The sequence below is a fragment of the Lacerta agilis genome, chromosome 5 (assembly GCF_009819535.1).
Source record: "Lacerta agilis isolate rLacAgi1 chromosome 5, rLacAgi1.pri, whole genome shotgun sequence".
NCBI classification, from domain to species: Eukaryota; Metazoa; Chordata; class Lepidosauria; order Squamata; family Lacertidae; genus Lacerta; species Lacerta agilis.
This window is the reverse complement of record NC_046316.1, coordinates 14895673-14921668: the sequence shown is the minus strand read 5'-3', so window position 1 is coordinate 14921668 and position 25996 is coordinate 14895673. Positions and strand designations below refer to the sequence as shown.

The 25996-nt window shown below is 41.7% G+C and overlaps 1 protein-coding gene across 14 annotated transcripts in view; it reads left to right on the top strand.

Moving 5' to 3' along the window:
- The window catches only part of LOC117046593 (calcium-activated potassium channel subunit alpha-1), a 588284-nt gene that overhangs the window by 336461 nt on the left and 225827 nt on the right, over positions 1-25996 (top strand). For all 14 annotated transcript variants that reach the window (XM_033148697.1, XM_033148690.1, XM_033148689.1 and 11 more), the window contains exons 8-9: positions 1349-1519; positions 3200-3291. In XM_033148697.1, the coding sequence (XP_033004588.1) occupies positions 1349-1519; positions 3200-3291 (263 nt within the window). The remainder of the gene's footprint in view (positions 1-1348; positions 1520-3199; positions 3292-25996) is intronic.

Here is a 25996-nt window from a genome sequence, read left to right as displayed (position 1 = left end):
CCATTGGTAAGGGCTAAATAAATCTCTTGAATCCTAGTGCTCTGTTGAGTCATACATGGCTGAAACTCACATATATGGAAACCTTTTCCAGCTAACAAGTTGGTGGGAATTCGATTCATACGGACCATTTCCGTTCACTGAAACGCATCCCTGAGTGACAGTCACCGAATCTTTGTTGCAGCAGTGGCCCGAATGTTTCAAATCCTTCCCTGCCTCTGCAGCCCCAGAAAATCAACACCTGCTACTGCTGCGGGTGGTCAGAACTCTGGCACCGGCTCCCGGGACATGGGAGCTGCTGCCACCCTCTTCCTGCTCAGGAATTTGTGCGACTGCTCTGGTCAGTTGTGAGCAGCACAGTGGCCAATTATTATTGCACAGACAGACGGTGGGCGCAGGTGTGCCAAAGTTTGCTATGGCTTGGGAAGCCCTGCAGCTCAGTGCCATGTATGCGGAAAGTCTCCATTTCCATCCACAGCATCTCAAGGTAGAGCTTGGAGGGGCCTCTCCCCGAAAAATTGGGGAGCTGCTGCCCATCAGTGTAAACAGCAATGAGCAGGATGGATTAATGGTCTGACTCAGTAATAAGGCAGCTTCTTATGGGGGAAAGTGCCTTATATTGCAGTAATAGCTTCCCCAGTTGTCTTGTGCATTAGTCACTGCATTTCCATCCTGCCCTCCTCCAGAGTTTTGGGGTAGGGCTTGAGCCTCTGCTTTATCCTTACAGGCATCCTGTGAGATGAATTTGCCTTAGAAATAGGGATTGGCTCAGAGATAATTCAGTGACCTTTGTTGCTGAATAGGGATTTGTGCCTGGGTCTCCCCAGTGTAAATCCAAAACCCACACCTGGTATACTTCCCTTATCCAAACTCAGGGAATTAGTACCCAAACCTCGCTATACACACACAGTGGATTCAGATATCTGGACAGAACATTATTTTCTTTCCTCCTTGTTTCCCTTTTGCAGGTTGACTGAAGAACAGAGGGAGGGAGAAGGGAGGGGAGCGATCAGACAAATCAGAGGGTTGTTTTTTGCTTTGGGGGGCAAACATTCCATAGTCGGGAACACATTAGAAATTTCCCCATAGGAATCAATGGAATTGACCTGTGTAAATGTAAAATCAGGGGAACACTTATAGTGTTTTACTGTCTTTATTTCATTCAACATCCCAACAGCCCCCTGTAATGCTGCTATTAATTGCTAGCTAGAAATAAAAGAATTTGCCTTCAGTCACCCAATGACTCCTTAACTTCATGCAATAAAGCTTTGTAAAGGGGCTGTTGTGTTCTTCAGCCTTGTGGGCGTCTGTACACCTGAATCATTCATCTGCTGTTATTCTTTCATTGTAGGTGGAGAACTCAGGGGATCCATGGGAAAACTTCCAAAATAACCAAGCGCTTACATATTGGGAATGTGTTTATTTACTAATGGTTACTATGTCCACTGTTGGTTATGGAGATGTTTATGCAAAAACAACCCTTGGTCGCCTTTTCATGGTCTTCTTCATCCTCGGGGGACTGGTAAAATTCTTGTTATTTTCTGCTGGATTTTTTTTCTCCTTAGTGTAGTAATTATAATGAATCGATGAGTAACAACACATTTTTATTTTTAAATAATAATAATAATAATGTATGCACAGTTATCATTATGCAAAGCTGTTGACTTATAACTAAACTATGACTGCGGTGGTATGCTTAAGATTATAATGCATGCAGGTACAGAAAAAGTGCCTTAGGAGTTCTCAGTATGAACTTTCCAGTTAGCGGTTACTGGCAGTGCATTAATTGGGTGATTATGATAGCAATATTGTTAACATTAGCTGCGGTTTCAAGAACCCTCCCTCCCCTCTGTGTTCCTTCCCAATATTCCAACAAACACTGTGGCTTAGGACCACCTTTAAAGAGCCGCTTGCCCGTTCCAGACAATGGCAAAACTGTGTTCTCTTTCATGTCGACACATGGCAACCATACAAGGAGTAACATGGTACTAACTCAGGCAGTCATTGCCAATTTCCTAAGATGAGTCAGTCAAGTCTCTGCTGTGCTTGAGGAGCTGAGTAAGTACGTGCTGAACGACGAGAAGGAAAATATTTGCATAGATAGGTAGATGTACATATCTTGTATCTAATCAAATTGCCTCTTTATTTTTCTGTCAATGCTAAAGACAATGCGGCAACCGTTGCAATTTTTTTTGTCTTAAATTGTCTTAAACAGCACCCTTAGCATTAAGCTTTTCTCATTCCTTAAGGTAAGTAACTTATTGACTTCAATCCACAATATATGTAATGTACATATATGCAACCACAGAAGTATTTTTTTGAATCCTCTCACGTATTTTTGTATACCTTGTGCACATCTCTTTCTTGGGGATGTTGCATCTGCTAAGTGCATTATAAATGCAGTATTTTATATGCATTTATTTCCAAATGAGGTGCCATATTTGTGTGCCAAAAAATGAGGCCAAGTTCACTGGCAGCAGCTCTTAGAAGTGTCCAGCCACAAGCAAAATGTTTGTTGGACAAAACATGGCAGATTCCATTCCCCACCATCATCACCCCGCTTTTACATCTTTACATGTTCTTACCAACTTTTTTAAAAGACAAACTTTTAAAAATACGTTTTAAGTTACATCTTGTTCATTCTCATGTGTGTGGAGGAAAGCCTCTGCTACCATCCTGTTTTCTTTGGTAACGGGGAGGAAGCCCTCGTCTTTCTTTTATAAATTAGCAGCATCAGCTTAGCAATAATACATATTTTGGTTCGTTTTGTCTTGGTGGAGGTTTTTATTTTTTTTTGAGCGGTGTATAATGTTTGAATATCCCCGCTTGCCCCTTTTCAGAAAGTGTTAGCCGTGCAGCTGCACTTTTATCACTCAGATGCCACTCTGACCTCATTTTGCTCTTGGCTTTTGTTTTTGTTTTTTGTTTTGTTTTGTGTGCCTTTCTCCTTCTTTTGACCATTTTCTTTAGTTGACCAGACATGCGTTTCTTTTGAGACCCGACATTTATTATTCGTTTTAATTTTATGGGGGAAACAAAACCCTTTTTAAAACCTTTTTGAAGGGGGAAAAAACACCTTTTATAGATCTAAGCCTTTTGCATTTTCAGATCTTAAAGATGATATATCTTAAAATATTCATCACCCCCCTTTCTTTGGCCTCTCTTTTTAGTCTTTTCTTCTGTCTCCTATCTTCTTCCTTAGGCCATGTTTGCCAGCTACGTCCCTGAAATCATAGAGTTAATAGGAAACCGCAAGAAATATGGTGGTTCCTATAGTGCGGTTAGTGGAAGAAAGTAAGTATTCCAAGAGGCTCTGCTGCCTCTGGTGCAGTAGAACACTCTCTGCATGCCATTTTCTTTTTTTTGTGCTTTTGTTTCACGCATGTAGGCAATGTTTGCGCGCTACGTGCCAGAAATTGCTGCTCTCATCCTTAACCGGAAGAAATACGGAGGGACTTTTAACTCAACCCGAGGCAGAAAGTAAGTCCAAAAAGAGACGAAGACCAGGTGTGCTTGTGTGACGTTAAAAGAACCTGCCATGGTGGTGACATCTGACTCACGGACACACCCTGATATGCACTCTCTCTCTCTCTTTCTCTCTCTCCCTCCCTCCTTCCCTGCCCACGTGCCATTTTTGTGTGTGTGTCCTGTTGACATCAAATGTCGTTTCCTCCCTAAGTTGTCACACTGCATATTAAGAGACCTGGGCCATACTAAGGTACAAGTCAAAGTGGTCTCCCCTGTTCTCTAAAGGAACTGCTGGTAATGCTAGAACTCAGTTAACACAGTCGGGAAGATGACCCTGCTATTATTAATTTGAAGTCAGTGTATAGGACTAAGAGGTTTGTTGCGTCAAATATATCCATGTCAGTGAGGGGTTACTTCTGTGGCTGCTTTTTTTACTGAGCACTCGTATCCAAGCTACTTGCATGGGGAATGTTGTAAGTGAATCAGCTCCCATGGTAATGTCACAAGAGACCATATATGGATTCATCTGCATTCAGGGCATTTGACAAACTAGCTTACATTTTCTATCTCTCCCTGAAAAAAATGTGTTTCATTGGTGATAGTGGGACATACCTAATTATTTTCAAGTGACTCTGATATTGATGTTGAGATAACCCATGCCAAAAGTGCTGTCAGATGCAGCCCTTCACTGATTGGATTTTCTGCTGATAAAATAAATTTTATTTTAGTCTGGTTTTTAAAATGACCCTTATTAACAACAAGCTAGAGTTTCTGAAGATTTGACAACAGTTTGGCCAGGTAACCAGGCCACAACTTGTCTCTGTCTCCAAAACAGAAACAGTGTTATCTATAAATAGTGAATAAATACACATATAACATCAGCACTAAAGTGGTTTTTTTGGGTGGCAGAGAGATTTAATGATGTAATGATGTGTGTTCTACTAATTTTCAGAAATTAATTGCACTAAATTCACATCTAAAAAATAATGGTTACCTTAAGCATACTATTAACAAGAATTTGCCTCAGAAAATCTGAACACGGCCTTAACCTTTCCCAGTTGCACCCTGATATCTTCATTCAGTCTCCTTGTTTCCTTTTGTCTTCCGTCCAGTGTGTGTTCTGCCATTCCATAGCAAAAGATGAAAAGAGCTCGTCTGCTAACCCAACATTCAACTCACTAGTCAACAAACTAAATTCCCATTTGCTGTAGCAGATAGACCATACAAAAGTGAACATTCAAACTATTTCCTTTTAATGAACTTTGTTGCCGCTACTCTCAACCCACAAACCACGTTTTCCCATTTTGTGGTGTCTTTTTGAGGGGGGCGGACAGGAGGTGAGAACTACTGTGTCGCTTTTTGATGTGATGTGAGCATGATCCATCCCTCTTTGCCTCCACATCTGACAAACTCCAAAAGACCTATAATCTTATCCTAACTCATTCCAAACTAGTACTTCTTTGCATTGTCTATAGCATTCCAGGATTTTGGAACGTCCTTCTTTAGATGCAATTTATTTAAATACAGTAGTTAAATACTGTGAGATTTTTTTCTCCTTTCCCTGTTCAAGCTCATGTGATGAGCCCAATCCATTGAAAAAAATGTTGAATCCTAATGCTGTGAAGGAAGTTTTCACAAGTACAAGCCCTGTTAAATTCAGACATTATTGGAGCCCTGAAGTGCATGCTCACCAATTCTAAATGTGAAATTTAACTTTGGGATTGAAATGCCTCTGAAAGAACTTAAAAACAGTAGGTAGAATCCTGCATAAGTCAGTCACAATAACTTCAGGCTGTTAATCAGAGACTGGCTTTTTAAATGCTCTGCTGCATTAAAAAAAAACCACAGCCTCTCTGCATGTGTAAAGTAACATTTTCTATATCTGTATAGAATTGTTGAGTTGGAAGGACCGCGAGGGTCATCTGGTCCAACCTTCTCCAGTGCAGAAATTTATTACGTATTAGAAACATAGGAGAATATTCAGAAATATGACATTCCTTGCCTGCAATCTGAAGTAGTACAGGCCAGAATTCTACCGCCTTATTCTGCACTATGAGAAGAAAAGCTATAAAGTCCAATGGAATGCTGTGAAAGGATTATTTCATTGGTTACTTCGAAGTCCAATTGATTTCAACAGGACTTAATCATTCTGAACATCTCCTCTAGTGTGTTTTTTTTTGTGTGTGTGTGTCTCACCTCTCATTTTTACAGGACTCGTTGACCCAGTTTGCTCATAATGCTAAGCCAAACTGTGGTTTAGGGCAAATGAGCAAACATAGGTTCCCAGAGATGGTCCTGATGCTGCCGCGTTGCTCTAACGCAAGTTGGTTTTACATCCAAACCTGGTTCCATGGCTTATCTGGCTGCAGACAAATCATGAAGTTGTAGCCACGGGTTACATGGTTTGTCTGGGGGAGGTAAACCATGATTCCAGGTTCAGAAGTAATGCTAATCCAACCACTGCTTAGCTTACAGTAGCACCAGAGGAAGAACATAATGGTTGTGATCTTCTCTTTAGGAACCAAGACATTTGCTTGCTCACAGTAATGTGGTTTGGCTTAGTGTCACCTGTGAAGTGGGCCAGTGTTAAAGGTTAAAGGTGTTTCATTTTTAATCTAGTTTCCCCAAGTGTTAGTGGTGGTTTAATGCTGACTTTTCTTTACCCTTGAACAAGTTCAAGTCTTCAGAATGCATCCAGTCAGAAATAAGCCCTTCTCAGTTTAGTAGGCCTTGTTCCCAGGGAGGAATGAATGGGATTGCAGTTGAAGTTTAAACGTTGAACAAAGTACTTTGATGTAACAGGATTATAGTCATATCTCATCCATTTACATTTGCCCTGATAAATAGAGTTTTTAAGAAGCTAGTCTGTAAGATAAGCTATTTTGTCACTGGTACCCAGCAGTGCTCTGTTGTCTTTAAACCTAGACCTGATCTTCAAATTCCCACTTCCTGCTGATTCTTAACAACTAGCTCATAGGCTACACTGCTAGCTTGGGGGCTTGCTTAAGTCTGTTTTGCCTCTGGGGGCTTTTGCTTTCTTTTAAACATACTCTTTGTTTGTCTCCGTTCATCTGCTTCTATTTGCTTGTATATTTTGTTGACTGAAGCTGAACTCTCATCAGTGCACAGACTGTTCAATTTAACTTTATGCATTGTTTCCTGGTTCAAAAAGCTAATTTCTAAATACTTTGGAGAAGCCCTTTGCTCACGTACATCTTTCATCAGAGCACATAAGCTTGGGAACGGCACAGTAAAAAACCATTAGCATCTTACGTTTGATATTGGTTTTGCAGTCAGTAGAACAAGATTGATGAAATGTTATGTTTGGCCAAAAATTTGAGTTTTCCTTTGGAATTCAACATTGAGAGAATGGGTTGTCAGAACCAATAAGTTTTCCATTGCATGGGATAGGAGGCATGTGGTAATAATTAGCAATATAAGTCTTTAGCTGAGCAGCTCAGCAAAGATTCTGGCAGCAAACGTAATGAGAAACTACAGTTCTGCAATTTCTAATGTCAAAAAGTTTCCAGATAAAATTGAATGCATTTGCAAAATCTGGAGCCTCTAAACTTTGTTGAAAGATGTTGCTCAGAGTCCTAAAATTATGTGTGCATTTCCTTCTCCCGGGAAGAAACATACATTAAACTCCTTTGTTTATGCATATTATTTAAGTATTATTATTTTTAAAAAAAATTGCCATGCAGAGTTTAAAGCATAAAACAGGCTTATATGTCAGCAGACTGCCATTCTGAAGACAGTATAGTTTTGATCCACAATGCTTTAAGACTGTAATACCATGCACACTTACTAGAGAATCTTCAGTGGGGTTTTACTTCTGAGTCAACAGGCATAGGTTTATTCTGCATGTTGGCATAAAAGCAGAGCTTTCCAAACTTTTCATGTCGGTGACAGACTTTTTAGACATGCATCATTTCATGGCACAGTAATCCAGTTTTACTAATAAACCAGAGGTTAAACTAACCCCTTCCAAGCCCCGGAAACAGCACAGGGAGCATTCACGCAACACACCAACATACTGCAGCTGACACACTAACATGTCACAACACACAGTTTGGAAAACTGGCATAGAGGCTTAGAGCAGGCCTTCACAACTCAAATTACCCACCAAGCCAAATGTAGTTCAGCAGTATTGTTTGACCTGCCTGGTGCTTGACAAGCACTCACTTTCTGCAGCCTTGTGGCAAGCTGTAAAATTAGAGACTCGCTGAGCCTCTGGTGGACCATGCCACATGGTTTGTGGATTGCATTCCATCTGGTGGGACTCAAGTAATGCAGACCTATGTTAGAGACTATTTTTGTCCCTATCACCAACACGATCTACAATTTGTACTCACAGTACTTAACAGAAAGCTGATTTAGCTATGTGTTGTGAGTGAAGAAGTCTCTGATTCAAACTTTGCCTGAGCCATGAATTCACTTAGTGATCCTCAGTAAGCTGCTATCTTCCAGACTTAGTCCACTCTCACCTAGAGGATAATAATACTGTCCAACCTTATCAGCGTTGTTGTAAGAGTTATGGAAGATTATATATGAAGTGCTCTGGATACACCAAAGGTTCTTCATTAGTAACCAATCAACAAGAACAATAAAGGATAAGCAGGAATCCTACTAAGTGCTTGAATGGTTAAAACCAGCAACAGGGCCCAACTTGCCCTTTAGAACTTGGTGTTTTCAAATATGGAGAGAGTGAAGTGATTGGTTCACTGGCCATTGTTGTCACAATGTTCCACCTGTCTGTATCCAAGGAGTCTGTTTCTTACCTAGGGGGTGGGCTGTTTGTGCAGCTTTCCCAGGTGAAAGGGTTGTCTTTCTGTCCCTCTCCTGCCAATGTGGTGTAGCTGTTTAGAAGGAGGAGATGGTTGGGGCAGATTCACTGCTTGTGGACGTTATTAGAAAAGATACTACCTGAGTATGAACGGTGGAGGTTCATATATAAACTACTCCACACTTTTCAGACCTCCTTCTTGTTGGATATTGTGAAAGACTAGGTATCTTGGAACAAATTGGGCAAAGTTGTGTTTGATTTGGTAGAGATTTTTTTGGTTGATTCTACTCCCTGTTTTATAGCCTCATACCTTTATCTATTAGGCTTTTGTTGCCTGCTGTGAATGTTCTGAAAGGGCACAATGCAATTGTTATTGATTATTTTTGGAGTTTATGGGTTGTCAGTATTTCTTATGAAGCGAGAGAGATATTAAGTCTTTGCAACTCCCTCTCAATAAATCTGAAATTTGTGACTTTCCCACCAGTGTTTTCATTGGCTCCTGGAGTGAAGCAGGGCCCCAGTCATGTTTTTGGTTAATGCAGATTCTTTCAGCATCCAAGGCAGATCATGTAGGAATAATGAATCCCAGAGTGATGTGGCTTGAAAAATAGGATACCAGCTCGAGTGAAGCCATTACGAGTGTAGATCATGGTGATGGTGGAAAATATTTTGGTCATAGGTAAATGTTCAGTATGTGCTTTGCTTTTATAAGATTATAGGCTCTGCTTTTGATATCTCCTATTAAAAATATGTGGTAACAAGTTAGGAAGATTCATTACATGAGTTCTTGGAAAGCAGCTACCACCAGTCAGAACAGATAATCCTGCTCTAGGTGGACAACAACAGGTCTGTCTGACAGCCACTGAGGCATACCACAGTTTGTGTCCCAGATGCAGCCCAGTGGCTAAAATGGTAGCCTCTTGCTTTTGCCATCTATCAGGAGAGGAGGATGCAAAGGGTATAATTGATTACCTCATCTATTGGCATATGTGGAGGATCCTGTTCAACTTGCTAAATCATAACTAGTGCAGCCCTGGGGCAGGGAGAGGGAGACAGGGAGCGGGAGAGGGAAGAGTTGAGTTTGGAGTTGGCAACCTAAGACTGGGAAAAAAAATATCCTTATTCAGAGTAAAGCAGCCCTTTATATCCTGTCAGCCCAATGTGGAAGTAGCCCCAATAGTTTTGAAACCAGCCATTTTCTTGAGGTGGAATGTAACTGCCTCTAGTAACATTGCCAAATGGGCCCTTGTTTAGTTAAAGCATGAGGTTGGAATTTCCATATGGGACGGCATGTGCCAGGATTACACCAGACCACATTTAAGTAACAGTTTAGTTAGAAGATGCACAAGTCTGCACACTAATCAAGGCACTCATAGAGAGGCAACCACATAACCTGATAACGCAAATTCACCCTGACACATGTTCCCCATCTTCGAAGTGTAAATAAGAATAGCCCACCTCAGAGAGTTGCTATGAGGGTGAATGAGCACTTTTGCACTCTTAAGGGCTTTTGAAGAAAAACATTTCCCAAGCACTACAGTCACTAGTGCTAAATGGCAACCATGTTTCTCATTTCAGTTTTTATTTGTACAGCCAGTCAATGGATTTGTGTAACACGGCTGTATCTTTTCCGTTTCTTAAACCATGCCAAAAATGCGGAATGTTCGGCAACATTTTGCTCTCTCCTTCAGTCGATTTTTCCGTCAAAATGTGTCCCTTGCATGATAAATCTTGTAAAAGGAGCTTAAGGAAGAATCAAATAAGAGCACAGGCAGTCAATCAAACATAAATCTGTGAGCCACACCATTTTAAATGATTCTTTTTTTCTGGTACACCACCCCAAAAACCTGAGTGAGTTTATTATTGAGTGAGGTGTTGAGGCCTATTTTCAGACCTTTGCTTCAGAGGAAAACCCTTGGTCAAAGCACACTGGGCAATCTTCCCATAATAAGTGGCTACTTTCAAGGACTAGCTTGAGGGCTGCCTCTCCCTTGACTCTTTTTGGCGTTTTGTTGCTGAAAATGCTTTTAAAAGCACTAAGTAATATCAGCATTTATCCTGAGACCTCTTTAAGTTTCAGGCATATGTCTGAATGCCTTTTGTTTTTAAGCTAGCTTTGGTTCTCTGCTGCGTAGCACTATGAAGACCTCTTGTTTCTCTCACGGTCTGTTATTGCTTCTCAGATATTTATTCTGATTTATCTATAAGCCATAACTTACCAAATCATCAGCCTACCATGAAGAAGAAGAACAATCTGTGAGATTCCTTCAGGAAGGAAATGTAGGGACTTAATAGCAGCATTTCTCAGACATAAAAAAGAACTGAGGAGAGACAGTCAGTGTAAACGAACAGACAAACAGGTAATTTAAGTTGACAAGACACCTTGGATAGATTAGACGTAGTATGTTGATTCTGAGCTATAACATGGTTTTATTTTTCTTCTACTTAGCAATTTGCCTCTAGATTTCCCATAGCTGAGGGGAAGAACTCTGTCTGAAAAGGAATAATACCATTTCCTATTAAACTGACTTGGAAGAACAGGCAAATGAAATACATTTTTATTGGAAGAGCATATGATCTAGACTACTGTCCTGTCTTGTGATCTTTTTAAATTTTCTAATAATTCCTCTGATTTTCCTAGGCTTCAAATGATGTTCCACTAAGCAATACTGTATATTGTAGTGGTGAAGACCTTGAGCTATGCGCCGTAGGTTCCCATGCCCCAACATAGCTATGATACTCACATTTTATCCTAAAAATGCACATTTTTACATGCATTTCAGTGTTGTTGTTGTTTTGAGCCAAGACGCATATTGCAAAATTCAGAGAAGTGCAAAAACTGAGGGATAGTTGTGCTTCGGTCCCCATATTAGGTCAGAAAGTGCCATTCAGGCCACTTCACTTAAAAATGCAAACGAAAACCTCACCTTTCCGTAGTATCAGTTGCTTTTTGGTAAAAGCTCACTCAAAGCAGTGTATACAACATTAAAACATTGCAAAACCAAAACAATATGATCAAACTAGAATAGCAACAAATCAAATACAGTCATACCCCGGGTTGCACACACCCCGGGTTGCGGGCATTCGAGTTAAGAACGGCCACAACCCGGAAGCATTTCTGGAGTGCACGTGACCCCCGGATGCACAGAGCGCTTCTGCGCACTTCGCGCATGCGCAGAAGCGCTCAAATTGCGCTACTTCCAGGTTTTCGGGATTTTGGGGGAGGGGCGTTCAAGTTAAGCACGCCCATGTTACGTAGCATGGGGTACCACTGTACTTAAACATCAGCAGCACGTGCAAAATTAAATAAATAATGTAGTCACAGTGGATGTGAAGGTCTTTTATAGATAAACATGCTTTCACCTGTTGGTAGAATGTATACACAAAGAAGCGGAGTGCTGCAGAGTATTGGGGCCACCACAAAGAGAGTCCTGTTTTCCTTGCTGTGCTTGATTTACTTCACTAAAATGAGGGACACAGAGCAAGCCCATACAATATTGATTTCAAAGGCCTGGGAGAAACATCTCAGTGGAAAAGTTCGACTGAAATTAACCTCTTCAAAACCATGTGCATTCATCCACATGTTGCTTAAAGGAAAGAAGAGCCATGCTAATTTAATGTGAATATTGTTACTTTTTAAATTATAGAAAGCTGAATTAGAATCCCTACTTTATTCATGATGCTCAGTGGGTTGTCATCTCTTAGTCTCCATAGTTGTGAGGTAAAATGGAATAGCTCTATGGGTGTTATCCAATTGTGGCAACCCACTTGCGCAACTACCACTGTGCTAGTTCTTAGTGTAACACTAATGTTCTTTGTGCAGCACAGCAACTGAATCCAACGAGTGCCTTGCACTTGTGAAAGATGTTGTACAACTCCTAGCACAATTGTTTTTATTAAGCTTCTGCATATTGACTTGCACAGCCCATGTGAATGCTCACATTTATTGCATTAGCATTATGGTGGACATTTATTTCCTTCACCTCAAAGAGGACAGAAAGATGATACATAAATATATGGCACTTGAACAAACTGTATTTTACTCCGTCAGTACATTGTGATTCTTGACAATGCAGAAGAATAAATTCAGCAACGTTCAACAGCCACTTGGACCTTCTCCTGGTGATTTTAACTGCTTACTGCAGTCTCTTTTCCTCTGAAATTCTCAAGAGAAAAGTTAGAAAACATGGGAAGGCTCTGTTTTCGACCACTCCAAGGCTTCATCTGATGTGTTTCAGAAATAAATGCCCTTTGCATAGTTATTTCCCAGTTGCTTTACTTAACTCTGGATAAAACACTGATTAAAATAAAAGTCTGCTCTCAATCCCCCACCCTCCTTCCCTGTACCTCTCTCTCTAACTACTAAATATACATCTGCTGTCAAGCCTATAGCCAACTTTCTCAAAATACCATCCTGTGAACTTCCACTCTGGTTTCTTCTTATGATTCTACATCCTGCAACTGAGAATTCCATTTATAAGCTCTCTTCTCCCCTCCTCTTCTCTCAGAAACTGAGGGCGAATATAATGGACCTGGTGTATTGACGCCCCCTCTGCCCTTAGATAAAATACCTGGCATACTATCTTAAGAGGTGAAGTTAACACTACTCGTTTCTCATATTGTTAAGGTTTACACACCACCAATCCTCTTGCAGCAAGAGCCATGTGCAACTGCTGTCCCAGCATCTGTTGAGTTAATGGGGTTCAATAAACCCAAGGGTGCCATTTCAAGTTTTGATATGTGTGGTTTTCCAGGACAAAAAAAACAGGCTTTAAAAAACCAAAACATTTGTCATTAGTCCAACTGATTAAAATGGACCCATACCAAATCATAAATTAATGGCAATAGATCAAAGGTAGCTAACATGGGACTCTTCAGATGTTGTTGAACCACAGCTCCCATCAACCCTGAACATGGGCCATGCTGGCTGGGGCTGATGGGGGTTGGAGTCCAGCGGTATCTGGAGGGCACCAAATTGACAACTTCTTGATTAATGTACCAATTAAAATGGTAACCCTAGAAAAGGGTTGTCATCAGTGGTGGAAAGCTTAGTTATAACTTCAAATCATATTGCAAGCTATGCAAAGATTATAAGGCCATTTAAATAGGGGGGGAACACTGTAAAATGAGGAGCAGGAGCAAAAACATTGATTGCTTAATAATAGCAGGGTGTCTCTTGTGTGTCCTAACTGTTGCTTCTGGAAGCTCAAGAAATGCTGGGATTTCAAAGGATTAGAGCAGTAGACAGAAGTCTGGTTGATGCTGAAACTGCTGGTGCTGGAAGTGTGGTTTAATCCTGCGGTGTCCTATGAATCTGCTGGCTAGCATGCCGTCCTAACTGCATGTTCACAGCTGTTAACATTTTCTTTTTGGGTTTTGGTCTCAGTTCTTAATGACTAAAGATCTAGACTCTGCTTGTCCACTTCATCACAGTATGTCATGCAAAAGAAAGACAGCTCACAGTTGAGACAGTGTTTGTATGTCTCAGAGCAAATGAAAGAGTATTTATCCTGGACTGAGTTTGAATTATACTGTTAAGTTTTATTGCTATAGCCTTTGGTCACGGGGTGATTCCGGAAAAAAACTAGTTTGGGAAGTAAGGACTTAATCTGGGCTACATAGGACCTTGAGACTGATAGCTGGGGGAGCCAATGGAGGACTGGGAGATTATTTTGGGGGCATGCCTGCTACCCCTTACTATACCTTAGAGTCATCCCAGCTTAGTTAGTGCAAAAATATATGATGTAGAGTGGCTACTAGAATTTTGGCTAAAGTGAAATTTGAGGTGAATTGTGGGGTTTCCAAATGCATCCCAAAAGTTTTGTCTAAAGCAAAATATTACCCAGTCAAAACATCTGAGATTTTTTTTTGGGGGGGGGGTGAACAGAGAAATAACCCTTGCAGTTAGATCGATGACATTTCTCAGCAATCTTGATTTAATTGTACGGTAGCGAATGCCATGGTACTTCCTGCTTCTTCCTGCCAGTAAATGGCTCTCACCTTTCTCAAGATGGTGAAATATCCTCACTGAGCAACCTTCCTTCTGTCCCAGGGCTTTGCAGGTAATAGTCAGGATACTTGGTGATTCTCCTGCCCCTTGGTGCTATAACTTGCTACAGGGTCAAGGTCAGTAGAGACCAGTGAATCAGCCCAGGTGGGGCCCTATTGGCTGCCCTGGCTTTCCAAAACATTGGATCAGTGGCGTTTATTGAGACAGGAAGAGTGAGGCACTGCACATTGAGTTGCAGTGGAGCCAATCCTGCCACACAGTGCTGAGCTCCCTACACCTCCCCTCTTCCTCTTGGTAAGGGCCAGTGACCTGCTATTTTGGGAAGGTGGGAGAGCAGCCTCACAGGGTGCAAGAGGTCAAGGGGCAGGCCTAGAGCTCAAACCTGAGAGCAAACTCAAATGTGGAATATGCACACCAGCTCAGGTTCAAACTTAGGGTTTAAAATTAGAACCAAGAAATAGATTAAGACACAAAAGGAGAAAGGGCTCTTGGAGGGACAAGGCTGAAAAAGAAAGTTTTCTCAGAGCTAATGTAGCTCTCTCAAGTGGGCTGCTTCTACACTTGCGTGGTGATATGGTAGGTGTGGTCAGAAGTCCTGCAGATCTTAGGTAGGGTAAATACTTTGTTCTTCTTCTAAATATCCTTGTGCAGCAGGCCTTCACAAATGATGACTGAATTGAAAAGCCCACCAACCTTACTAGGGGCTGTTTTGTTATCAGCGATAGGCCACAAACAAGGTTGACACTAAGCTCCCTGGTGGGTCACTGTTGCCCTTTTTTAGCGTCAGATACCAATGCAGTCATCTAGCTCCATGTATTTGTGGGCAAGGCAGGCTTAAATTTATCCCTGTGTTTAAAAATCAAGTGTTACAACCTTTGTGCTATTCTCTCACTGCTCCTTTAGAAATCCTAGGCAGGTAAACAGCCTTTGTTGTTGTTTTTTTTAACAAGATCTTCAATGCAGTTAACTTCTGCGGTTTCTTTTGAGCATTACTTTCTGTGACTTCTTACATAGGATTGGGGTTCTGTTCAGTCCTGTTGAAGCAATAGTCTGATCTAACTTTGGTTAAAAAATATAGAACTGCTGAAAGAATGCTGTTTCTAAGGACTTTCTCGAACCAGGTCTGACTCCCTCCCCACCCGAACTACCATGTAATAGAATCTAGGTCCAAGATGGTTAATCTGCCCAAACGCAATCATACACAGCTTTTATTTATGTGAAAGAGTGTTCCATTATAGGTTTAATGGGGAAAGTAGTTATTAAAAATATTGTTCCACACACTTAAAAAAAAAGAGAAAAAGTAATAATGATCTATGTGTGGATTTTGCCTTACGTCAACTATGTTATACCTCGAGTTTTCTTCAAGCTTGCCAGCTCCTGGGGTGCAGACATAAAGAGCAGGGGAGAACCAGAGAGAGTGGAGCAGAGATGTTGGATGGCCAGTAGACAAATGCACAATTAGAAAGCTAAGAAGGAAGGTGCGGGGGTGGGGGTGGGGGTGGGGAGACTCAGACACATGTATTTGATATAAATATTATAGTTATACAGAGACATCTAGATCAATATATGTCATATTTCATTTACTTACTTGACAAAACGAATGCAATGTGGTCAGTGGATGTTGAACAGAATCTTCAATTTACTGCCTGTGATTTAAAATGATGGGATGGCAAGGGTGACTTTTTAAGAGGTTCTTTATATTTGTTCCAAGAGAATGGATGCAATTTTCCTTGAAAATAAACAGCCAGGAGAGCTTTGCATTTTGTATTGTTTGCCTGTGAGTGCACAGAAAGGGAAGATCCCACCTCAAGGATTATGCTGAGGTTCCCATTGTTTTCATTTCGAGAGTGGCTTACGTGGGCCCAACTGGTCTTTACTGTACTTCCCTTAGGGTAACTTTGGGCTTGCCACACATCTTGTTGGGCAGGGAACTGATTTGCTAATTGCAGTTGGCAAAGCCTGTACGTAGGAAGTGAAAAAACAAAAACGGTGTCCTGTTTTGTTCATATGGATTCATGCTCACTTATTCTAAAATTATACTTTCCAAATTGTGCACTGGGTTACACAAGTCTGCACTGAAAGAAGTGTGGGCAGCTTGCAATGGAAAATAAATGAATTTAAAAGTGCAAGGCTCAATATCTACCCGCAGAGGAGGCAGCCCACTGTATCTCTGCATGATGCATTGATCAGGGCTTGCAGCCACTGCAATAATCATTGCTCCTAGAATTTTTTTTGGGGGGGGGGTATACACAAGCAAAAGATGAGAGTGGGCTCCTCTGAGGACTGGTGATTCTTACTCGTGTATATTCTAAAAATAAACATTTAGTATAATGAGTGAAATGTACCTGTATTTTTAATTCGGGGGGGGGGGATGTATTGTCTATTAGAAGTTTGGAAAACATGAATGTGCTACATCATAGTAGCTTATCTGTTGTATCAACAGTTTTAGTTTCCTTTGGAGGCTGAGAAGTGACCATAGTGACATTTGACTTTGTAGACCATGTGTGCAAGCCTGATGTAAAATTATTATTATTATTATTATTATTATATTTATTTATTTCTACCCCACCCATCTGTGTGGCTTTCAACAGAATATTAAAAACAGAATAAAACTTCAAACATTAAAAAGTTCCCTAAACAGGGCTGCCTTCAGATGTCTTCTAAGTCGGATAGTTGTTTATTTCCTTGACATCTGATGGGAGGGCGTTCCACAGGGCGGGCTGCACTACTGAGAAGGCCCTCTGCCTGGTTCCCTGAAAAACTCACTTCTCACAGTGAGGGAACCACCAGAAGGCCCTCGTCGCTGGACCTCAGTGTCCGGGCAGAATGATGGGAGCAGAGACGCTCCTTCAGGTATACAGTGGTACCTCGGGTTAAGTACTTAATTCGTTCCGGAGGTCTGTTCCTAACCTGAAACTGTTCTTAACCTGAAGCACCACTTTAGCTAATGGGGCCTCCCGCTGCCTCTGCGCTGCCAGAGCACAATTTCTGTTCTTATCCTGAAGCAAAGTTCTTAACCTGAAGCGTTATTTCTGGGTTAGCGGAGTTTGTAACCTGAAGCGTGTGTAACCTGAAGCGTATGTAACCCGAGGTACCACTGTACTGGGCCAAGGTCATTTAGGGCTTTAAAGGTCAGCACCAACACTTTGCCTTGTGTTCGGAAACATACTGGGAGCCACATCACCAAACAGCTATAAATAAACAATTACCTAACCAACCTAACCTAAACTGATCTAACTTAACCAAAACTCTGTTGGTCTGGACTAGAAGTAACTGTGGATATTCTAGTATTGGGTGAACTCCAGCTGAGAGATGGCGAACATGTGGTCCTCCAGATGTTATTGGACTCCAAATCCTATCATCTCCAGTCAGCATGGTGAATGGTTAGGGATGATGGGAGTTTTAGTTCACTAACGTCTACAGAGCCACCCACATCCCTGCTCTAGCTAAACTGCAACTTTCCCACAGCATCTCATTACTGAGCTAGTGGGGTGCTGATGAACTACCGGTAGTTTCCATTCTGGGCCTGAGTTTTAGCAGCATGGTATTATGGGAAAGCACCAGACTTTGCACCTGTGCCTTACTTAGGTGCTAATACCAATGGGAAAGGGGAAGCCCAGAAATACTAGCAGTCAATTCTAGAGGAATTTGGAGTAAGTTTAAAAAAGAAAAACAATAATTATCTAAAGGTCTAGTACTAATAAAGTGTTCTGAGTTAGCTTCCCCCCCACTCCACATATAGCAGCATTAAAGGTAAAGGGACCGCTGACCATTAGGTCCAGTCGCAGATGACTCTGGGGTTGCGGCGCTCATCTCACTTTACTGGCCAAGGGAGCCAGCGTACAGCTTCTGGGTCATGTGGCCAGCATGACTAAGCTGCTTCTGGCGAACCAGAGCAGCACATGGAGATGCCGTTTACCTTCCTGCCGGAGCGGTACCTACCGGTATTTATTTACCTGCACTTCGTGCTTTCAAACTGCTAGATTGGCAGGAGCAGGGACTGAGCAACGGGAGCTCACCCCTTCGTAAGGGATTCGAACCGCCAACCTTCTGATCGGCAAGCCCTAGGCTCTGTGGCTTAGACCACAGCGCCACTCGCGTCCATAACAACATTACCTCAAACCAATAACTAAGAATTATAATAAATTCCAAGAAGACAGTTTATAATTAATTATTCTGTGCTAGAGAAATGCAGTGTTAAGGTCCAGCATGGAGCAGTGATTTTGGCTCCAGAATTTCATGTTAATCATCATTTAATACATTTTTATTTGCTTGTTCTTCTCAAGCAACTCCTAGTGACCAGCTAGGTTTTCAACCTATTTGAGTCCATGGCTCCCTTGACCAACTACATTCATTCTGCAGCACCCCTGTGGAACTCAGGAGCCCTTTTAAACTGCAACTATAAGGGCAGTGGTGGTGGTGGCAACAGCTGCAGTGAGAGGGATAGCAGAGTCTCTCCCTCTCTTCTTTGGCTCAGTGCCGGATTTAGGGCAGTGTAGGCAGTTACCCTGCACAGGGCACCAAGCCAAGGGGGTGCAAACTATAGTAGTGTTACTAGTAATAATAAAACATACAAAAGGGTAATCTGTACCTAAATGAATTATTGTGAAAATAAGAAATATTTAGAGGGGATGCACCAAATTTTGTCCTCACTCAGGGTGCCATATTACCAAAGTCCGCTCCTGTTTGTTTGTTTGTTTGTTTGTTTTTGTTATCAAAAAAATTTTATTGATTAAAATACAATACATCCAATACATTCTCACAATAACATACAATATCATTTTTATCATACATTCCCATTTTTCCATCCTCAAACCCACCCACCCCTGACTTCCCTCCATCACTCTTTCGACTTCCATTATAAGCTATTTGTTCACAATTTGTACAATCATAGTTACTATATATTTCTATAATCATCTTTAATTCTTTATATTAATTTATTATTCTACAATTCCTTCATACCTCTTACTCCAAGCATATTAGCACTTCTTTCTTTGAGCAATGTTTCTCCATATACTCTTCATAACATTTCCATTGTTCCTTCAAATTTTGATTTGTTTGGTTTCTTATTGCTGCTGTCAGTTTTGCCATTAACAAATACTCATTTAACTTGCCTATCCACTCATCCTTTGCTGGGACCTGTTGTGTTTTCCATTTAGCTGCTATCACCATTCTGGCGGCCGTGCTAGCATACAAAAATACATAAAGTCCGCTCCTGTTTGGTTGACATGTTCTGTAGGCCCTGGTGACCCTTGAGAAATAGAGTTTTCTCAAGGGCTACTAGCATTGCAGTAAGCCAGGAATTCTTCTCTGGCTTGGGTTTTAATCTGAACTGAGAAGAATTCAGGGGTATCCTGATGCTCAGTTATCCTTTGAGGTGAAGGTCTGAGCCCCTGAAGCTCGTTTATGGGCCTTATCCCAATGAGCTTTGTCAGCATCTCTAATTTCATTAAGTTGGCTTCTATAAACATTTTGTTTTAGCAAAGCCGAAGTAAGAAACAGTTAAGACATGAATTTTGGCATGGAACCGGGGAATCTGTAACTCTTCAGATCAGATGATTGGAACAATATGGGTTCTCCAGGGTTTCTGAAATAGTGTACCTAATAACATTCTTTAAGCATGCAGACAATCTGGTTTTGATCTTATCTGTAGAATAAATTTCACTTATTCTAGCAGGAGAAAAATGATTCTTTTCAATTCAAGATGACAGTCTAGAACCAGCTGATTTCTTCTTACCATTCTACTGAGCAGCTAAAGTTTGAAGTGAAGCTATTGCACACTAAGAGAGCAATCTTAGCTTGGAGATCTGATGACTGGAAGGAGTTTGTATGGGTTGGAAGCACCTTTTTGTTGGGGTGGGGCGGAATGATCACAGAGGAGATGGGAAGCTGCATAGGTGTCGATACGTACAGGTATAAGCAGTATGGGGTATTTCTAAGGTAGTTTGTATTATATTCCCTTGAGAGGCCCCAGGATCATCCCCATCAACAACATCAGGCTGGTGCTAGAGTAGCTAAGTTATTCCAGTTCGTTTCAGTGGGGGGAATGTTAGATAGATAGATAGATAGATAGATAGATAGACAGATAGACAGATGATACACAGAGGAGATTTCATGTACCACTTCCTGCTTTATCCAACATGAGCTGGTAAGCTTTTGGAAGTGGTGGGTTGTCTTCAGGTTTCCGTGTCCAATATTTCACTTTTGAGGCAAGCTGCTCAAAAGCTACTGGATTGGTGTACATCAGCTGCTGGCATTCCTAGATGAATCTAATCATCTGGATGAATTGGGTCGGAAATAACTGCAGTGCTTGAGAAGGTCGTAGGAAATTCAACAAGTAGGACTTAACAAGGTTATTATGGCGATTAAGTCATGGGTTGTTCAAAGGAAACCAGTTTTGGACTGAAGCATATGACACAGGCAGATGGCAGTGGATTGTAGGAGAGGTAGAACAAGCCAAGGATAGAATGGTAACAGAGGTCATTCACCATAGACTATAGGTTGTGTTGCTTACAGACAAGAAAATATAGAAGGCATGTTTTGGAGACAGGAGGACAGCTGGAGAATGGAGGCAGCCAGGCAAGCAAGTTTTTCCTTAATGGCTACATTGACCTGCTGTGCACATCTTTGAATCGTGCCAAGTGGCATGTGGAGATCAATAGATGCTTGCTGTTAAAATGTTGTATTCTCTTCCATCATTTCCTTTTGGCAATTGAGCAGCACATGGCAAAGAGTAGTCTTCATGGTGGTGACATGGCCACATGGAGAGATTATTGTAGATTTGGTTGCATAAATCAGAAACTGTGCTCGTAAGAAGGAGCTTTTAAAAAAGTAAGCCAAAACCCTGTGAGAGAGAGAGAGGGAGGGAGGAGACTGGTTATAGCCAATAGGCCAGGTTTTCAGTTTCATGCTCCTTTAGGTATGGGTTTGGTTTTGTGATGCAACAGCTGAAGAAGAATGCTGTCAGAAAATTGGCAATCGTATGGGAATAAGAGAAGGGTGGGGCTGCTGGACGATGTCAACAGCATGTAGGGGTTTTTAGTGCCATCCCCGTGCCTGTCTGCCTTATTCAGAATGTGAATGATAAGCCTCCATTGACAACTAATTTTTAACTGGGGTCATATTTTGAACCAAGCAAGGGCTGAAAGGCTTAGCAGCTTTGATTCTGCCCACTTAACTCTTTCATAAGCCAGGAACTACTCACGGTGAACAGCAACAGAGGCTTTGGCAGAGTCCTGCTCACCTTGAAACACTGGCAAATTCGTATACCGCCCTTCATCCATAGATGACAGGGCACTTCACAACATAAAAATACAAATTGATAACACAGAATATTAAATAAAACGAGAACAAAAACCAACTCCCCCTGTGTTGGTGGAGGAAGAAGACCCACCAGAGAGTAAGGAATTTTCCCCTGCAGGAAAATAGAGGTGGCCTCGGAAATAAATAGGACACCCTCCTCCCCAAGTGATATGCACTGCTCCACAAAGGAGGTGCTAGCTCAGGCTTCCTCAAACTTTGCCCTCCAGATGTTTTGAGACTACAATTCCCATCATCCCTGACCTGCTAGCTAGGGATAATGGGAGTTGTAGGCAAAAAACATCTGGAGGGCTGAGGTTGAGGAAGCCTGTGCTAGCTCAATTTATCCTCTGCCACTCTGCTCACTAACACTGGTCCCTCCTCCTTCCACCCTGCTGTTGTTTCTTCCCTCCATCCTGTCCCAACCCTCCTCTTCCCCTTCCGCCATGTTTCTGCCCTCTGTCCATCTCTTCAGAGTCTTTCTGTGCTCTGTTCCCTCTACTGACTCACAATCCCTCTGTGCACCTGTAAGGTCCTCGGTTAGTTGCTCATGAGTAAGCAGGCAAAACTCTTTCCTTTAAGAGTTTTATTGTGCAAACTATGTACAGTGCAGAGCTAATAAGTTCATGTCTGTATCAAGCATTGTCAGAATCCGGGAATGGCCCCTTCCGGTTCTGACCCCAACAAAAGAGCTTCGGTATATGGAAACCCCGCCTCCCATCCTTTCGTTTCACCCCTCGACGCCTTTGGGGTGCCGGAACCTGTGTGTCTCCTTCATCACCCTTTGAGCGAGGGGAGTGCAGGGTCTCTCCAGCATCCTCAGAGCCTCTTCCCTCCATACCCTGAAATGCCGGCCCCTCCCCGCTGGAAGCCTTACTGCTTCCTCTGCTGCCAGAGTTGGTGCTGCTGGTCAAGTGGGGCTGGGGCTCTCTGTAGCATCCCGAGAGCCATTCCATCACCTTGCGCTGCGCCGGGGACAGTTCCCTGACAGCACCCTAACACATCCTCTGTATTAGATTATGTTAGTGGAGAAACACAAATTCTGAGAGTTAATAATGAAAGCCTTGGATTTAGGCATATAGACAGAATCACCATAATGATTTTATTTTTTGAAAAAGAAACCTTCATTGGGCTAGAAAGAACTTGTTAAGTATGCAGGGTTTTGTTTCAACTCGTTCTTTCTGGCCCACTGAAGAAAGCAATGCTATATAAGATGTACTGTGCTATATAATGGTGCAATTTCACTGTCACTAATGACGCCACTCCAAGTAGAACCAAGTTGGGTGGTGGTGTTAATGAAGCCTTTGTGCTTGTTCTCGATTTATCCATTGTTCTGCATTATTATCCTCCTACCAACAAGACCCCCACAATTATTTCTCACATTCTTAGTCAAGCACTGAATTATGAAACAAGGGCAGGAGCTCATAAAGGCCCCTAATGGTAAATTACATGGATGGTGATTGCTTGCTGCCTATCTCTCATAGCTTACAGGCAGTGGTTGCCTACCACCACACAGACACATTTACTGGAATGTGTTCAGAACAATTACAAAGCAGGAGTGACCCGGATGGTCTAAATGTTACCTCTGAAAGTGCTTTGCTCATTATCTGCCACCTGCTGCCAGTTCAGCTGCCAGCTGATGAATACAGTCTTACATTGTGCACAACAAAAGGGGGAGGCTTGGTGACCCTCCACGAGACCGGTGTATTGAACTGTGTGGTGCCATTGTCTTAACAAAATGGACTTTAGCCACACTTTTCTGTAAATGAATACAGATTACCATTTAGGAAGTGGTAGGTTTCCAAGGGAGGCGAGTCCCAACTTTGTAAACTTGTCGCTGGCATTGTTTGGCCAAGTAGTGACGATAATTCCCCCGTACTTTGCACCTGTTGCAGAATTGGGGAAAACATGTTAGTATTAAAATTCTCCACACCAGTTAGCATGATGACACAGGTGTCTGGTTCACCAGTGGGTTATATGCACACTGTAATAGGATAACAGCAAGAGATTGTCTCTACTCTTTCCCATGGATCACCAATGAATATCGGGAGACACATGGGAAATTAATGACAGGAAACATGGGAGTACAATACTTCATATGCAGCAACCTTTTGGAAACTTGTGAGGAATAAAAACGTTAGTTTAATCTGTGTTGTGATGTCCATCCCTCAGTTGGCCATTTCAGCCCAGTCTTTGAACCAGTTTACACACTAAATAGCTAGCAAAAACTCAACACTCCGTAAAGATAATAGACTATTGTATTACTTGGAAATCAATCTCATTGATGTCAGTTGGAGTTGCCGGCCTCCCCTCCCCACTGTGATCTGCAGCATACTTTCTTGAAAAGAAGTTCAGCTGAAATCAAAGAAGCTTACTTCTAAGTAAAAATAATTAGGATTGAGATGTAAGGCACTGGAGGCTGTGTCATGGAATATTATAAAATGCTGTCATATTCCCTACTGTCAAATCTGATTCTTTGGTTGCTCATTTGCAATGCAATCCTAATTGTAGTTACCAGGAAATGACTCCCAATGCACTCAGTGGAAATCACTTTTGTGTAAACATGTGTAAATTAAGGATTAAGCTGCAAACTATGCAGTGAATACTGCATTTGGGAACCACTTTTTATGTTACTTAAAAGAAGGAGAAAAAGCCTTTGTAATGGAAGCCAAAAGCCCTTAATAGTCATTCCAGTCCGCCATATTCTGTCCCTTTTGAGAAAAAAAAATGGGTATAACTTAACATCTTACTTATTTGCATGTAAAACAAAATATTTTCAAGGAGATCTGTAGTCTTGCTGCATTAGCTGTTATGTACAATAGGTTAAATGGCTTGTCTGCCTGTAGAAGTGAGGAAGTTGTGACTCTCAAGGGACATAGCAGATTTCTATGTCTATGGAGAATAATAATAATAATAATAATAATAATAATAATAATAATAATAATAATAATAATGTTATTATTTGTACCCCGCCCATCTGGCCGCATCACCCCAGCCACTCTGGGTCGCTTCCAACAAACATTAAAATATGTTAAAATATCACAGATTAAAAACTTCCCTAAACAGGGCTGCCTTCAGGTATTTTCTGAATGCATGGTGACTAAGGATGGTTACCTGAGAGCTGGAAAGTGTCCAGTTCAAAGTTTACCACCTGGTGGGGCTTCTGCCGCCTGGGGAGGTGGCCTTACCTTGCCTGATGGCTGCACCACCCCTGCTAATGGGACTGCTCACAGGGCACTGGGTCCTTCCTTGTGGGAAATGAAACTCAGAGGAAGAACTTGAGACAGACACTGCCAGGGCTACACCTTCACGTGTTGTTGGATTCCAATTCCCTCAACCCTAACCAGCGTGGCCGTTGGTCGGGGCTGATGGGAGTTGTAGTTCAGCAACATCTGGAGAGTCAATGGGCTTCCAATCCCTGATCAAGATCTTATAAATAAAGGTTGGTGATCACCAGTGCTTCCTTTTTCTAGAAAAATAAGTGCCAGTGATCACTATGAAGTTGTTACAGTAAGTGCCACACATTTTAATAACAAATAAAGAGAGGTGTCAGTACTGCGTACTCTTGAGTACCCCCTGAAAGAAGGAAAAAGCACCGATCACAAAATTCCAGAAGATACATTTCAAGTTACACAGTAAAATTAAGTGCTGGGGGGGGGGAGATTAAAGGGAAAGAGAAAGGATACTTTCAAACAAGAAGCCCGAATCATGTTTTCCTTGGATAAGCATATTTTGGTATTAAATTGAGGATATGATTAAGGAATAATCAGTTATTAGCTAAATAAATTTATAGTTTTAGGAAAATAGACTTTTTACATGGTGCTTACCCCAAGCATACCTTTGACCAGTGCATGATCTAGGTTAAGGCTTCAGTTCTTTTACAACTTTAGCTCTTACGGTATACTATCATGTAGGATAATCTGTTTTTAGCAAACAGTTTTCAGATGAAGGAACCTTTGATTATAATGGGCAATAAACCAGGTGATTGAAAGAAACCACCAGCACCATGTCTTCTTCTTCTCTTTCTTCTCCTTCTTCTTTGGCGATCACTCGTAGCCGAGTAAGATTGTCTTCCATAAACACGGTTTTAACAATGAGTCTGTAAGTGGCTGTGGAGGCCACTTCTGGACCCACACGTCCTTCCACAGTGGGGACATTGGTTCCCGGGCAGGAGTTGATCACGGTGTGGATTTGCCAAGCGTGCCTTCCTCTTAGCACATTTCTTCCTTGCGTCCTGAGTTCAAGTGTCCTCAAAGTCCATGACACCTTTGGTAAAGCATCATGTAACTCTTTCAGCAAGCAACACTTGAAACTACTAGTTGTGGGCCAAACTCAGATCTGGTTTAAGATCAGGGTAGGTCAACAGGCATTAAGCCAGAGTTCCCCTTTTTTGTATGTAAAGAGGGATTCCTAGTTTAAACAGACCAGGTTTGAAG